The sequence below is a fragment of the Spermophilus citellus genome, assembly GCF_964194105.1.
Source record: "Spermophilus citellus genome assembly, chromosome: 3".
In the NCBI taxonomy this organism is placed as follows: domain Eukaryota; kingdom Metazoa; phylum Chordata; class Mammalia; order Rodentia; family Sciuridae; genus Spermophilus; species Spermophilus citellus.
The window spans coordinates 149,468,970-149,486,263 of record NC_138184.1 but is presented as its reverse complement, the minus strand read 5'-3'; the positions used below and the strand labels follow the sequence as shown (position 1 = coordinate 149,486,263).

The following is a 17,294-nucleotide window of genomic DNA, read 5'->3' as shown; positions in this document are numbered from 1 at the left end:
AGAATGTGTGTTTGGCAAGTGCGAGGTCCTGAGTTCTATGCCCAATAAAGCCAAAAAAGAAAGAAAATGACTCGATCCATGAGTACCTGGCCCAAAGTGGAATCCAGGACAATGCAGGGGTTTAATTCTAACTGATCAACAGCTGATTTTAGGGACTATGTGTAGGGAATGCTAGAAACAGAGATCCCTGGTTTGTTACTAGAGATTTCCATGCCTAGTCTACATTTAAAAAAATAAGGTGCATGTACATAATCATTTGGGAGGAAAAAATATCAGTGAAACTAATAAGCTGTTTTGAAAATAACATGAATGTAGATAAGCAGATCAGTTTTTCACTGGATGTCTAAATGACATCCAAATGTTAAATTCAAACTCATTCCCTTCATGAAATGCAGACTCAGTTTAGGTGCTTGCCTATTCTAACATAGAATTCTCCCTAGGTAGAACTGTATTCTATCTCCTCTCTATGTAAATCTGTATACCTAATATGGTTTTGGTGTCTAAAGGAATCCATCTGTCTATTAATCAGCTCCAGAGAATCGTTCATGCTGAAAAGATACTGCAGCCTAAATTGGATAAATCAGTTTATCCAATTCAAAATGTACATCTAGATTAGTATCTATTTAAAAAATTATTACTTCTTAAAATTCTTAAAATATGCCATGTTCTGAAAAAGTTATATACTTTATTGTCAATATAATTTTAAGATGATAAATAATGTCTTATTCAAATATTATATACAGATATAAGACTTGTTAGTTCAAACTTACAATAAATCTCAACTTACTAAATAGTATCAAATTTTGAAGTATATATTATTTGACTTTTTAATTTAATTTGTAAGGTTTCATGACTTACATATTATCATATATATATATATATATATATTTCATATATTATCTTAAATTAGTGAATATAAAATTTTTCTTCACTATTTTTTCATAATAAAATATTTAAAAATCAAGTTTCTACTTATAGCAGGCCTCAGAAATCAAAATGAATTTATATTTTCTCTGAATCACAACTTGACTATCAAAAAAAGTTGGATGACTATTACCCACAAATGAGACTTTTTTTTAAAAAAAAATTATTTTTTAGTTTTAGTTGGACACAATACCTTTATTTTATTTATTTATTTTTACATGGTGCTGAGGATCGAACCCAGGACCTTGCATGTGCTAGGTGAGTGCTCTACCGCTGAGCTACAACCCCAGTCCCACATATGAGACTTGAAATGTGTAAATAAAATCTATCATTTGGCATCAAAGAATAACTGGAAGTGTTGGATTACCTTTAAAAACATTTTTGAATGTTCATCTTCATGAAGCCAGTCTTTGTACAGAGCAATCCACTGGGAAACAAGATGCAAGACTTTACGTTTCCGACAAGGAACATCTGAGTTTTCCTCTTTGCCTTGATACTTCTTAGCAGAATAGGTGCAATGGTTAAGAAAGAATATTATGTTGTTGAAAAAAAAATATAAAGAGATTCCCATATTCTTTTTTTTTTTTGAAGCGAGGGATTGAACTCAGGGGCACTCGACCTCTGAGCCACATCCCCAGCCCTATTTTATATTTTATTTAGAGACAGGGTCTCACTGGGTTGTTTAGTGCCTTGCTTTTGCTGAGGCTGGCCTTGCACTTGCAATCCTCCTGCCTCAGCATCTCAAGCCACTGGGATTACAGTTGTGTGAGATTTGATTATTCTTGTCTTTAAAAAATAGGTTAAAGCACATTTCCCTAAGAATTTACAAGTACATAAAAATGCAGGTGTGTGAGAGATTTGATCATTGTCTTTGCAAAATAGGTTAAAGCACATTTCCCTAAGAATCTACAAGTACATAAAAATGCAGGAAGAAAAAGTAAAAGTAAAAGGAGGGCACTGAGAAGAACAAAAGCCAACCCAGAAAATGAGGTAGCCTGGGTGAGAGGCCTGAAGGAGAGGACAGGACTATCATACTGGCAGCTGCTGATACAGTCCCACAGGCAGCAGTGAGATTAGTGTTCATTCAAAGATGTGGCCATTGATTTCAAGGGTGGCTTCTAGAGGAGACTTGGCCTCATTACATAGGCAAATACTATTTTAATAAAAGTTAAATCAGAATTAAGACAGATATTCTTCGATGCTCTTAATTTTGCATTCTGTAAAACCAATTACTACTAAAGTAGTTTCATATGAACACATATTTCTGAAGCACAATTTGTGGTATAATTCAAATGTCCAATCCTAGGTAAAAGGACTGCTAATTTTCATTTTCATTAAAAGAAAATTTTAAAAATAATATAGGAAAGAACCTAAATGCTGCGTCATTTTAGAACATTTAGCGAGGTTATTATAATATCCATTCAATGGAATATTCTGCAGCCATAAAAATAATGGTCTAGTAGTTTACATATGACATGGAGAACTTACAATGTATTGTTTACAAGAAAAGAAAATAAGAAAAGGATATGTTAGGATGATCCATTTCTGTTAACAATGCTAATATAAATAATTTCATTATTTGGAAGGATATATACAAAATAGTTAACAATGGCTTCTCAATGTAATGAAATTTCAGAGTACATGAATTATTTTACTTATTACCATTTCCTAATTTGTATATAATGACCATGTATTAACTCTGCTGTTAAAATTATATACAAACAACATCGGCCAGGCATGGTGATGTGGGCCTGTAATCTAACAGACTTGGGAGGCTGAAGCACCCGAATTGCAAGACTGAGATCAGCCTCAGCAAATTTAGTGGGACAATGTCTCAAAATAAAAATAAAAAGAGGCAGGAACATAGCTCAGTGATAAAGCACTCTTGGGTTCAATCCCCATTACTGGAAGGAAGGAAAGAAAGAAAAAAAGAAAAAGAGGAAGGAAGGAAGGGGAAGGGGAGAGGGAGAAAGAAAACATATCAAAAGTAAATTGCTTAAATGATTAGGAATGAGACAGCAGCTTAGAATTTTCTAAACTGATCAACTCTTTTTGCCTCCAAAAGCATCACTTCTGAACATTGCATACACACCAAAAAGTTAATTGGGATTAGGAAACACTGAAACCAAACACAAGTAAGCTTGGGGCTGTCAACAGGATTTTACATATGTTTAATTTTTTCTGTAGTTGTAGATGGACCAGATGTCTTGGTTTACTCTTATGTGGCGCTAAGGATCCAACCCAGTGCCTCACACATGCTAGGCAAGCACTCTGCCACTGAGCTACAGCCCCAGCCCGGGATTATGTATTTTTTAATGCTGATAAATAATTCCAAAATAGAGGGCTGAGGATGGAGCTCATTGGTAGAGTGTCCTCTAGCATGCACAAGGCCCTCAGTTTGTTCCCAAACATTAAAAAAAAATTAAAAATGCAAAATTTCTAATCAGACTTTGCAAATATTTTTAAACATAATGCAGTCCCTGTCTCCCCATTCTTCAAGAATCCTATGGTCACCTTTAATTTCCACCAGTGAAATAGAATCAGTCAAGCACACAAAAATCTGTTCAAGTGTTTGTTTCTTTTAGTTCTTCTCTTGAAAACCAAAGTGTGAAGATTTATCCTACATCATTTCTATTTATACAAATATACTTTTCTTCTTTTCCTGTGAAAGTAATATCTTAACTCATATAAAGAAAAAAATAACCTGGAAAATTAAAACATACCAACAACTTATTTTTTTCTTTAGGTCAGCACATATAACTGAAGATATGAGCTTTTAATTCAAATTGCATATATGCATATATTCTACAATTACAGACTAGCAGAATAAAGCAGTTTTAGGGACTGAACTTCAAACATTCTTCTCTATTTGTAGTTATTAACATTTATTTGTTTCACGTTGTTCTTTCCTTCCTGAAAGATATATATTTTTAAAATATCTACTGATTAAATTTGCATTTATATTATTTGCCTTTCCTATATTAAGGTACATAGACTCTTTTACCTTTTGTCCATGCTAAATTATACTGATTTATAAATTCATTTGGGGTGGGGGTTAGCACAAAGGCACTGAGAGAGAGTTACGACTTCTGTGTAATGCATGAATATTAACTGGCCCAGAGGTATAGCTTAATGTGCTTTATGATGATAAAAGCTGAAAGCTACTAATCCTATTACAATAAAAATACTCACCTAAAATATTCAAACCCAGCACAAATGGCTCTAATCTATAAATAATGTTTAAGAATCACAGGGGAAAAACATACCCCTCCCAAAATTTGGACTGTTCTTTAGAAGTTGGTAGTAGTAGGATATGAAAGAGATTCACTAAGATGCGCAAAGACATCTCACATTAATAAGATGCTATATTTTGTTTTGTTTTGTTTTTTGGTTGTGAGATTTCAAAGAAGGTTATGTGTACAAATACATAAATAATAATTTAGAAAGACTCCTGGATTAAAATGTTTTAGATTTTATGAGTTTTGATAATCTATAAAAAGGTTACTAAGAATTTGAACTAAATTTTCTCAAAGACTCAAAACATTTTTATAGCCAAGGAAACTTTAAGACATTGCTTAGTAATATCCTCCAGAAACAAAATTATTAAATGATAATAAAAATATTAGGATCATAGTTAAAGGTAATAGTTTGAAGGCATCTAATTCACTTCAAATGTATAATTTATATTACTTAATAGATAGCAATTGTTTTAGGAACATGTATTAAAATGTAAATGAGATTAATTCACAAATTTTTTCTAAATATGTCCAATGGAGAAATTTAAAACTTCATAATTATTGTTAAATTTATTAGTAATGCTCCACTTGGAAAATATGGAATAAGTCTGTACATATTGAAACTTTCCAAATTAAAAACTAATTACGTTTTAGGATCAGAAATTTTGAATTATGAAGCAATTCTAGAAAGTGTCAAAATTCCTATACTTTTGCTTAGTCAGAGGACACAGTAAAGCACTAAAAAGTAATAACCATTTCTAACTTGTATATATTTTTAAGAAGACATTACTTTTATTATTATGTACTTTGTAGAGTTTTAAAGTATTCTTTAAGGCAAGAAAATGTTGTAAAGTTTGGAGACACGTAATAATTAATTAATAGGAAAAAATATTAAGTGACCATTATCATTGGGTCTTAATAAAACTTTGGCATGTACAAAAAGTATACTATTTTCCTGATTTTTTGTTTTTAAGCAGGCTGGAGTAGAATCCCCACTTTGATTTAATGAAAACATAAAGGTTTTTATTAAATGCTTAAAGTCTTTAATTAATTTAATTCTAAGAATAAAAAGTATTAATTAAATCTAATTAATTTATTAAAAACTTAAATGCTTTAGAAGCAGCTTCATTTATCATTTTGAAGCAAGAAGCTCTGGAGACTGGAGAAGTTATGTGGCTTTGCCCTATGGCCTTCAGCTTCCCTGTGGCATCCCTTCTAGTTAGTGGGTAAAATTATAAGGCTATTAGCCTTCTAATCACTCTGTCGTTCTAAGACAGCACACAGTGACAAAGCTCTGAGACGGTGACAGTTGATTCCAGGGGCAAGTTCCGACTTCCTTATAGGTGAATGATCTGTGTCCCCATGGATACTTGCCTAGGAACACAACATCACACAAGTGCATTCATTTTCCAAACAAGTGGTTTGACTCTGATGGACCAATTTCCCTCTAAGGCCACTTCCTGTGGGATACTACCAGTCCACTCAATCTCTTGATTCCAAGGCCCATTTTAGCTCCAGATTTCTAAGCAATGGTGAGAAGCAGATTTAAAGCAAACATAATATAAGCAGTATAATTTACTGAGATGGTAGAAAATAGCAGCTCTGCATTTTCATCTGTCCTTGTCAATTCTGTCCCATTCTATCTTTTACCTTGGACGTCATGACATTAATATTTAACATGTCCGCACTCTACCGTGAGGGTGAGTAAATTAAAAAAAGCAGTTAATTCCTAATGTGAGACATCTGTCTGAGAGGAAATCCATGCAGCATCCTGAAGTTAATGAAGGATATTGCCTTAACAGCGCCTGGCACAGGTCATCAGTTGTCATGAAGACGGTGTACGTGAGAAGGAAGTCATCGAGGAGAGTCTCTGCAAAAAAAAAAAAAAAAAAAAAACAAATACGAGGTAAGCAAAGAGGCAACCAGAAGGGCAGCTGTGCATCCAGTCTCTTACAGTGTATGAGGCGGAAATCTGATAAATGATGGCGGCGGTGGGAAGGCCACAAAACACATTATGTATTAAAGTTAGGATTTGAGAAATTCTTTACATAGAATGCCTCAAGCAGTGGGATATGTTTTCTTGCAAGGCTCTCTAAACATACAACTCTCACCTTCCCCCTCCCCAAAACATCAGTTATATTTGTGGGTAAAGATGTTTGGAAAAACCAATGCATAAATAATGTGTTAAAAAATAAATTTTGTAAGACTTCCAAAGTATATACTCCAGTCCTACAGGGAACAAAGCCTTCATGTTGTAATAAATTAAGGCTTTCCAAAGCCATTTATTTACATAGAGGGCATGAACAATGGATAATAAAACCCAGAAGACACATATGAGGTTCAAGGCCACTCACTTTCATCTCTCAAATGTATCTATCTCAAGAAGTTGGGGGAAAGATGTGATTTTATTATTGTCATGAAGAGAGACTGAACTGAGTCCACCTAAAATTGGAGAGCAGGCACAGCATAGCATAGCACGTGGCTTCCTAATTCCTTTTTCTATTAAGAAAAAGAGGATCCATTTTTTTAATCTCTTCTTTGCCTTGCCTATTCTTGAGATGTAATATGAAGCTGCTAAACAGGCAGACTCCATCTTCCAACATGATTTCCCAAATGATGAAAAAGATTATATGTAGAATGCAAAGTAGTGATTTTGACACAATGGCCCTGTCTAGGCTCTTTAACTTAGAATTCATTTTTTTTAACGTGATTTAACTTTCATTTTTACATTTTGGCCATCAAATTTTTAATTGCATAAAATAGTAGTAAGTTATACTGGTAATAAGATTTTATACTATGATGGACTGAATGTTTATGTCCCCTTATTCATAAATCAAAACCTCAGTCTATAATGTGGTAGTAGTAAGAGGAGGACCCTTTGGAAGGTAATTAGGATTAGATAAGGTTCTAAGGGTGAATCCCTTATGAATGGAATTAGTGTCCCTGTAGAGTCCTGACTTCCTGCCAGCACCTTGATCTTAAGCATTCCCAGCCTCCAAAGTCCATAAGAAATAAGCGACCAGTCCATGGTGTTTTGCTATAGCAGCCTGAGCTGAGTCATACACTCCATAATATTCAAACGTGCCAAGATCTACACTTTGTAAATGTGTATGTATAAATAATCACCTAGTACAGAGATATACAAATGTAAGTTGAACATTGAATGAAAGAAAAATTCTGGAATTCTTAGGAACAACTAGTTGCATTTATTCTAAAAGTTAATCAAGGCCATATTTACAAATACAAAATTCACATATAAGAAGTTGTGGCTGGGCACAGTGGTGAATGCCTATAATCCCAGTTACTCAGGAGGCTGAGGCAGGACTGCAACTTTGAGGCCAGCTTCACCAATTTAGTGAGACCCCGTCTCAAAATAGAATTTTAAAAGAACTGGGGATGTAGCTTGATGGTAGAGTGCTTGCCCAAGATGTATGAGGCCCTGGGTTCAATCTCCAGTATCTTTAAAAAAAAAAAAAAAGAAGAAGAAGAAGAAATTGTGGATGATGCCTGAATCAGCTATATCAGCTGCATGGGTTAATTTATTTCTATGGTTTGTTTGCTTACAGATTATTAAAGTAACTCTAATCCACATTAGTAGTAAATGGTTGCAAAGGGTAATGCCAAAAATCAAACTTTTTTTTAATTGCAAGATGATATTAATTAAAATGGAGCAGAAGTACTAATGAGGAGTATGAGATCTTCACCAAAGATACTTATGATAAGTAACAGTATTTCTTATCAAAATAATAAATTTGACAAATGGCCACTAAAATAAACCTAAATTTGCAATGTTGAATCTCACTGCAACATGCTAGCAATCACTGGCCTAAAGCAAGTCTCCAGGCAGGTGTGCCTGGGCTTTGCAGTGGGAGGAGGGGACTAAATTAACCCTATACAAGAAATCTGTGGTGGTGATCAGACAATGAACAGCCCCCATTTATAGAGGAGCTAGCAGGCCTCTGCTAGGGTCTCTGTGCACAAAACTTTAAAATATATGCACAGAAAGTCAGGAGAAGCTATATTCTAGATCTGCCCCAAACTAGTTAACCTAGTAGCACAAATTAATGACTGGTAATCATAATGAAAAAATGGGGATAGTTATTTTTATTATATTAACTATTAACTTTATTATAGTTTTTTAAATAGTTGAAATTGAAATCAACCATTTACCTAGTGTCTGAAACCCTAGGATATTTTTGAAATACAACTTTAAAGCTGTCATTTTGGGATGTTATTTAATAGTAATGCTCCCATAAATGGCAAAATTTTGCTGAGCTAAATGTGGTTGATTAAAATTCTCAACTCCTCTGGTCTGATTAGAAATGAAACCGAGTCTTTTTGCATGCAATGTTAGATATAGGCAGCAAGCACAACAGAATAGCCTAGAATCTATGTTGGGGACTTGAGTGTGCTCTTATAGGTAGGAACTACCCATACACAGAAACCCCTGAGTGATGATGATGAGAATTTACGTTTGGCATTTAAAATGCTTCATGTGCCACATAGGTTCAGATGCTGGAATGTTTTTACACTTAGCTATATTTAATGAGGTTGGGACTATTCTCTAATCAAGATTTACTCCATTAGTAGCTAACAACCTTAATAATGAACTCAATGGCTATGAGAGTCTTGTTGGACAGTGGCAAACCCATCTGGCATTCTATTCAATTAATCAGTTTACATATCACAATATTTTGTTAAGGGCTTTGACCCTGAAGTGCTTATTTTCCCCCAAACTACTACCATATTTAATATCCAACAGCATTTACCTAATTATCTCTCTGCCATAGAAATATTAATTAAAATAAAAACAATGAGGCTACATAAACACATCTCCAGTTAACATTCTAATGAACAGAATGATTAAAAATCTTAATGAATAGAAGATTCCCTATATTCCTAACTCAAATCTTTTTCTTTCTAACTTCCATATTGTTCTGAAAAATTTCTATATATTTAAAAAGAGGTTTGGATTATTCTTTTTTCAGCTTTGGCATTTTTTCCTTGCTGAAGTAATTGAGTGATATGAACAAAAAAACTATAATCAAAATGATGCACTTCAAATAAAAGAGCTTTTTTATAATAGCCATGTTTCAAAAAAGGCTGTCCCAATGGTATTTAGAGATATTTTTAGAACCACAATGGCTATATGAATGATCCCCTGAAGAATATTAGCCCACAATAGCCATTTAGAAAGACTAGCAAATCCACTGGCATCCATATTAAAACACTATAATTATCTATTATATTACATAGTACTTAATTAATAGTAATTTAAGACTAGGCAGAAAAGCACTTTTGTGCACATAAAAGCATCTTTCATTTAAACAAATTCATAGCTGCCATATACAATAACACCCTGAATAAAGAGATGTATTCATTTTGATTTCTAACTCTCTGAATGCCTAGGTATTAATATATAAAAAAACTTTTTCTTTGAAATTCTTGGCTCATAACTAATTTTTTATTTTGAGATAAGGCCTTACAATGTTGCCCAGGTTGCCCTTGAACTCAGAACTCATGATCTTTCTGCCTCAACCTCCCAAGTGGCTGGGATTCCAGGTATGCACACCATGCCCGCTCTTTTTCACTACACTTTTGGGATCATCCTCCCCACTCCACCAAAAATGAAAGGTTTTTTGGGGTGCTGATGATTGCACCTAGGGCCTCATGCAAGGTAACCCTGTACTCTACTACTGAGCTACACCTCTAGCCTCCTAAAAAGAATATTTCTATAGTGGCTCTTTTAATTCTTACAGTATAAAAGTAACATCCAGATAATTGTCAAAATCAGAAGGTAACTATTAGTTTTAAGATCTATGGAACTTGAAATAAAATACATAAGTTTGCAATCAAAATAGGAATGGCTCTAAAATTTCTACAATTGTCATACTGACATAAAACAGACCTTCTTCCTATCACTTACTATTATTTTACATTTTAAGGCCTAAGAAAGCTATTGCCTATTTTTATTTGATTCTACTTGAACATATTTTCTTTTATGTATCAATTAAAATATTTCCCATCCTTATTTCAAGTGTAGCAAGCACTAAAAATTCCCATTTTATTTTTGCAAAACACAAGCGTCTCTAGAGCTTTCCCGAGTTGTGTCAAGGTAGAATAGGTAAGAGGTTTGGTACAGACCCTTTTGATAGGGTTCTGTTATGCAAATGTAATCAAATTACAGAAACTGTTCTACATATTACCCAAAGGGTTAAGCTTAATGCTCTTTCTTTCTTTTTTCTTTTTTTTTTTTTTTTTTGGTAAAAAACAGCACAAAACAAAATCCTTGAAGTAGAAGAAATCATTAGGAGTGTAGGGTTACTTAGGAATAATTGTAGAAATCTACCTCTGTTATTTTTTCAGCACTCATAAGCAAAAATACACAGTAATAATGAAACCACTCATCTGTTAAAGTGAATTACCAAGAAAGCAAATGAAGAGTTCTGACAGGCAACTGCCTGTGGTAGCTATTTAATCTAAGTATGGTAATGTGAACATTCAACATTTCTGTGCTAACTCAAATTCCCCTAAGTACTATTAGCAGTTTTGTTTCACCTGCACTTCTGCTGCAGATACGATGGAATGTAAGCCACACTAAAATATGTCCTACATAAACCTTGATTTCAAGGAGCCAAGAAAAGCTTTGAACTTTCAAAAGGGCCCATTTCTGGCCCTGGAATGTTATAACTTACCATTATTTTTTGAGTACTGCCAAAATGTACTATGTAATTTGATTAAGCACAAATAAAAAAAATTTTAATGTTCAGGCTTTGAGACATAAAGTGCTATGCTATTAAAGCTATGATTCTTTCCTGGTGTATCTTACATTTCTGAAAGTGATATTAATAATCTTAAATATAGCTGTTTACCATGGCTTTTAAATTCCTTCATTCCCTGCCTATTCTTTACAATTTCACCAGTTTTTCATACCCATTCTAAACCTAACAAAGTTTGACATCTAATTTTGTTTTTAGGTATTTGTTGCACAAGAAATGCTTATTTATTTAATGTGGTTTGCATATAAAATCTTAAAAGTTACCCCTTTAACCTAGTATAGATAGGGCTTGGGTGTGCTCTTCAAATAATCAAGTCTATTTTAACTGAAAAATTTGGTTGTGGAATCTTTTGTGTTTTTCTCTGGGAAAGAAAGGTTGGAATACAACAGGTATTATGTTCTAAACTACGTTTAAATCCACACACTATCTTTGAAAACTGTTTCTAAGAGGCACAAGATGCAAGGACGGCAGTGCCTTCCTATCTTCTCCAGGCTGTAGTATGCGGAGAAGAGACTGTGTTTGCAGATTGCCCTCACTTAAGAGAGGCCCTAAGAGCAACTTCTGTCCCAGCCCCAATTAGCTATTGTCAGCATAGAAGCACAATTAAAATCCATTTGTGGCTCACATGCAAGTCTTCTAAGATTGCTGGAAAGCCCAGAAAATGATATAAAAATGCAAAGGGGATTAGAGAGCTGAAATTCTACTGGGGTAGCCTGTGACATAATACACCTAACCTCTCTGGGCCTCAGTGAAGTCACCAGTGCAGTGGATGGCATCTTTGCATCTAGCAGAGCTGTAGTGAGGATTTAGGACAGTGTAACTAAAGCAACTAGCTGAGAACTTGGCCCACAGTAGGCCCTCCATCAATACTACCTGGCCTTTATTTTCATAAAATAAAATTATTTAGACTCTGTCCCAATTCTCCAATCAAGCAACAAAAGCTAAGTATAAAGAACTATGAACTTCCAAGAATTAGAGGAGAAAGTAGTAAAGTGTGAGCAAAGAAATAGATACAGGTGTGTCTGTGACTAATTCATAAAACTGTGCCCTGAAGACCTTGTTTAGCTTTTAAACATGTTTTTTTTTTTTCTTTTTTGGTATTTGGCAATATTTAAAAATCAGAAGATCTGGCAATACCAGGCAGGCCCCTCATATTCACAACCATGGTTTAGAGCCGATTTACCTGTCTATGTAGGGGACCTGTCCAGTTTATCACCATTATGCCCTGGCTGGCTTCACTCACTTGCTTTTAACTGTGTGGACATAAAAGGTTTTAAGTCCTGGTTCTATAGAATAGTTGTGAAATGGTAATAGAGGAGACTTCATAGTACAACAGAAAAGTAGGGTAGGGTCAATTCCTGGAGGGCCGTTGAGAGTTGGACTAAGGAACTTGGGGCTCCTTCCATAGAAAAGGAACTCAATGGAAGTTTTCGAGATGGGGAGCAATGAGAAAGAAACAGATGGATCAAGACTACTGTATCAGCAAAATCAGATAGGAAGAATAAAGAGAGGGAGTTGAATTCACCTTTACAAACTTGTTGAGCCTGGCTTCCCTAGTTACTTTAAGTGAAGCCATTGGGGAAAATATCAAAGATCTAAGGTTACCAAAAAAGGTTAGAGTTATGATTATGGAACCACTATATAAGTAGGAAGACTGAGGCCGCCATGGATTTTCAGATACATGCACTGGAAAGATAAGCAATTGTCTAAGGGTTGAGCTGGGTAGGTATTCACATTTGGGCAATGGTAAGAAAAAGGTGAATTAAGGAAGAAGAAAGAGAAGAAAAGGGTAAGTAGAGAATCAGGAGACACAAATGTAATAGAAGCTGAGATAACCAGAGAACTGGAATGCAGACACTGCTGAGAGGAGTTTTCTCAGATGGAGCACTCAAAGGTCACTGGAGGTGTTGTGCAGATGTGATGCCCTTGGAGAGGTGCCCCTTAGTAAATGTTGGGGACATGCTCTAGTGAGATGTGAAAGAACTAAGAATAACCTACAGCTCTTAACACACTTAGCACACTTTCCCCCAAAGACTCTTGTTATAGTTGTACAGGGCTCACTGATGAGGAACAGCATTCACTCTCAAAAAAATGAGACAGGAGAAAGGAATTCTTCATGATCAATGCAAGTTACGTTTTATTTAGCAGTATAGATCAGAGCATGGGAACTGTCATGGGTATGAGGCCTTCAATACCAATCCACCAGCATCTACCAATAAAAACGAATATCTTTGTTCTAAGATCCACTCAGTCTAACATAATTGACTCTCTAAGCTGCTGGCTGTTCACATGATTAGCATCACATAATGCATGCTAAGGCACAAACTGTGTTCCTAAGTGCTTGTCGACTAAACAAGAGAAAGCTTCAGAAAACAGAAAAATTAATTTAAACATATCTTAAATTAGAAGCCTGGTTATTTCAAGCAATTAATAGTCACTTTAATACTTAAATTATCTCAGGTCCAGGTGTGATGTTTTTACCTCCTAGGCACCAAGAAGAATCTGAATTACCAGCTTATTTCCAAAACGTGAAATACATTGCGATTCTGAATGTTAATGTTTTGCTGGTCACTGTGAGTCACTAGCACTGAATTTTAGACAAAAACATTTTTCTGTTTTGTATCTGGTTAGAACAGAAGTTCTAGATCTATTGGAGAGATGTTATTTCCCTCAAAGTTTCGAAGTGGATGGCCAACTGCCTCTTTTACAGCTAAGAATTTGCATTCAAGAAAACTTAATGTATTGTCCATATTTAAAAATATTCCAAGAACAAATATATAACCAATGAGGGGCAGCAGCTCTGCCCTGTGTTCTGAGTTCCAGAGCAGTCATTAGAATTCTTTGGTTGCTTTCTTTCACAGACAGGTGAAAGAGAGATGGTGGTTTATGTTTGGTCAGCTACTATTTACTCAACTCCTACTAGTTCAGAGCTGAGTGCTGTGCTCTCTGCTGTGGACGATGTGAAGCTGTTTGCAGGCTTTTAGAATCTGGTTGGTGATAATCAAAGGACCACATTAGGCAGCCTACAAGCCCCAGGCTGATGAATATCCCACTGGTGTGAATGCTCATGCTTCCATACCCTGCCCACCACTACCAGCACACCCTTCAGTCCCAGAGACCCCAAATTTGCTTCAAACCACACCTATTCCTTACTGTGCACTAGAAAGGCAGTAGTGGCTTTACTGGGCATGAGGAAAAGCAATGGGGGGACATGATGACAACCACTGCATTTGAAAATAACCCTAACTGTGCTCTCTTACTGAGCACATACTGTATGCTGGGACCAAGATCTTTACCTACATGATCTGAATTCTGCACACCTTGCCTAGGAGGCAGGTCTTATGTTCTCTTGAGATGATGACAGGAGGCTGAGATAAGCAAGGGGAATACTAACCTGAGGCTCCTCAGCAAGGCAGTGTTAAAGGGGCCTAGGTCCCAAGGTTTGCTAAGTCCCATCTCTGCCTCTATTGCTCACTGTACTTGGCTCTCCTGAGGGTGTGGGTGCAAACAATCCATGCTAGTGGGAGTGGGGGAGAAATGTAGGAGCATCATGGAATCCCCAAGTATGGAAGGTGGGGACAGCATAGTCACAGGAGCTTGGTCTTCTTATTAGCTATGGATAGTCAAAGATGCCTCTGTGTGAGGTTGGTTTCCCTAAGTGCCAGTATGCTGGAGTTCTTTTGTAGGGACAAAGGTATTTTGTTATTTTCCACTGGCCATAGCCAGTAGATATAACTGAATAATCAATTTACTCTTCTAAAGGTAGACCTGACCATCACGCGGAAGGGTAAGACCACAAATTCATTAAACGTTTTAATGGCCAATTACACATGACGCATATTTATACTTTTAAAAACTCGAAATGTTAAGGCAAAAACTTTTTTTTTAAATGAAAGACAAATCAAAAAATCTTCTAGATAAACTTCTCCATAGCATACATTATAGATACTGAAAATTATTCATCACAATTACATTTTGCTCACTCTTTCCTAGATTAAAAGGAAACAAACTTCCCTGTCAAAGCCTCAGTGGTCTCTCAGCTCAGGTATGGTCCATGCCTATCAGCTCAACACCTGGGCAAACAGACCATTAAATGTATCAGCTGCCACTGATCAAGATTATTTTTTTTAGCTAAAATATTTTTAGCACCCTTAGGCTAAAGGCATTCATGCAAACTCCTTTGTTCTAAAAGGTACTAATAGGTCCTTTTGTTTTATTTTAATTTTTGGTGCTGGGGATAGAACTCAGAGCCTCCTGCATGCTAGGCACATGTTCCACCAGGGAGCTACAACCCGGGCCCCATTTTTTTTTTAAATACATGTAATTCCCAAAACTACAAACCTCCTTAGGCTTTTCTCTTACTATTGAAATCTCATGATTAATCATGATACATTACAGATATGTAATGAGCACACGAATTCCTGAAATATCACCAAGAATAATCTAAACACAACATAATAAAAAGAAAAAAAAAGTGATTTTCTACTTTCTTATTTTTTGGTACCTGGGATTGAACTCAGGGGCACTCGACCACCGAGCCACATCCCCAGCCCTGTTTTGAATTTTATTTAGAGACAGGGTGTCACTGAGTTGCTTAGTGCCTCACTTTTGCTGAGGTTGGCTTTGAACTTGCAATTTTCCTGCCTCAACCTCCTAAGCTGCTGAGATTACAGATGTGTGCCACCGTGTCTGGCTTATTTTCTATTTTCAACACATCAATTGTCCTACATTTTAGTTCTGACACTAACTACCTGGAGTTAGTACAGACTCTATAGGTTAGGTCCTTAGTTCTATGAGACTGCACTTCTCTTCAAACACCAGGCACGAGCACCAGGTTGTCACCTGTTCTTCTGATCAACTAGCTATAAATTGGGAGCTTTCATAAAACCAACCTTCCTCTGGTCTGATCATTTACTATAGCAGCTCACAAAACTCAGGTGCACATTACCTGGTTCATTATAAAAGGCAGCAGTACAAAGGAGACAGATTAAAAAAGTCAGATGAAGACCTGCATAAGGTGAGCTCTGAAAGGGCCCCTTGTATAGAAGCTTCTGTCACTGTGGAATTGGGGTGTACTACCCTCCTGGCACATAGATGTGTTCACCAACCTAGAAGCTCTCCCCCAACTCTGCGGTTCAGTATCCTTATAGAGGTTTCATTATGTAGGAAAGATGGATTAAATCATGGTCCATTGGTAACTGAGTTAGTCTCCTAACCTGTTCCCCTCCCTGGAGGTGGTGGGGTGTGTTAACCAGTCCACTCTTCCAGTGATAGCCTTGGGCTTTGTGGTGACCAGTCCCCATCCTGAAGCTATGGGGGGGGGCCTGATCACCAGTTCTTAGTATACAAAAAGATACTCTTATCACTCTGTACATCCAAGGATCTTAGAAGCTCTTGTGTTAGAAACCAGGGACTGAGATTAAACATTAAAATAAAAGTTGCTCCTATCATTTCTATCTCTCAGGAAATCACATGGTTTTTAGAGCTGTGTGCTAGGGGGCAGAGACCAATATGTATTTCTTACTATATTACAATAGTATTATACAGAATTATACACTATAAGCTACTCCTACAATACATTTTATTTGTGTCTTTGTTTAAAAAAGAAATTCCAAGGCAAAATATACTAAGCGTTCCTTGGGATATGTTTAATTTCTTTTATGAAAAATATTTCTAGCTGGGCATGATAGCACATTCCTAGAATTCCCGAGACTCAGGAGGTTGAGACAGGAGGATTGCAAGTTCAAGGCCAGCCTCAGAGACTTTAACAAGTAGCTCAGTGGTAAAGTGCCCCTGGGTTTAATTTGCACACACACACACACACACACACACACACACAAAATATATATATATGTATATATGTTATATATACATATATGTTTTATATATGTTTATATATGTATGTTTTATATGTTTATATATAAAAAAATTCTAAGGATTTTGCCGTGAAAGATGTAGAATTCTCAAACATGAATTCAATGGCCCAAATCAGAAGGGAGGAGGTACTTTAGAGTTAAATAAATCTAGTATTCTAATATATACAAGATTATTCTAAATTTTTCTTCTTTAGTACTGGGAACTTAACCCAGAGGAAGTCTACCAATGAGCTACATCCCCAACTCTTTTTTATTTTGAGATGGGTCTCACTAAATTGTTCGTGCTGGTCTTTAACCTGCAATCCTACTGCCTCAGCCTCCTGAGTTGCTTGGATTACTGGAATGTCACCTTGCCCAAAATATTGAGTTGGTCAAGTGAATATGAGTTTATCCACTCTGTAGGCTTTTTAAATGCTTTAAATCACAATGCTTATGTTTCTTTGAAGAAACAAATATATAATTATGGTTTCAGGTCTACA

At 35.8% G+C, this 17,294-nt stretch overlaps 1 protein-coding gene across 2 annotated transcripts in view; it reads right to left on the bottom strand.

The window, feature by feature from the left end:
* RAPGEF5 (Rap guanine nucleotide exchange factor 5) overlaps nucleotides 1-17,294 on the bottom strand; it is a 236,705-nt gene that overhangs the window by 41,433 nt on the left and 177,978 nt on the right. For both annotated transcript variants that reach the window (XM_081285924.1, XM_081285925.1), the window contains exons 12-13: nucleotides 5,952-6,030; nucleotides 1,292-1,436 (exon numbers count right to left, since the gene is read on the bottom strand). In XM_081285924.1, the coding sequence (XP_081142050.1) occupies nucleotides 1,292-1,436; nucleotides 5,952-6,030 (224 nt within the window). The remainder of the gene's footprint in view (nucleotides 1-1,291; nucleotides 1,437-5,951; nucleotides 6,031-17,294) is intronic.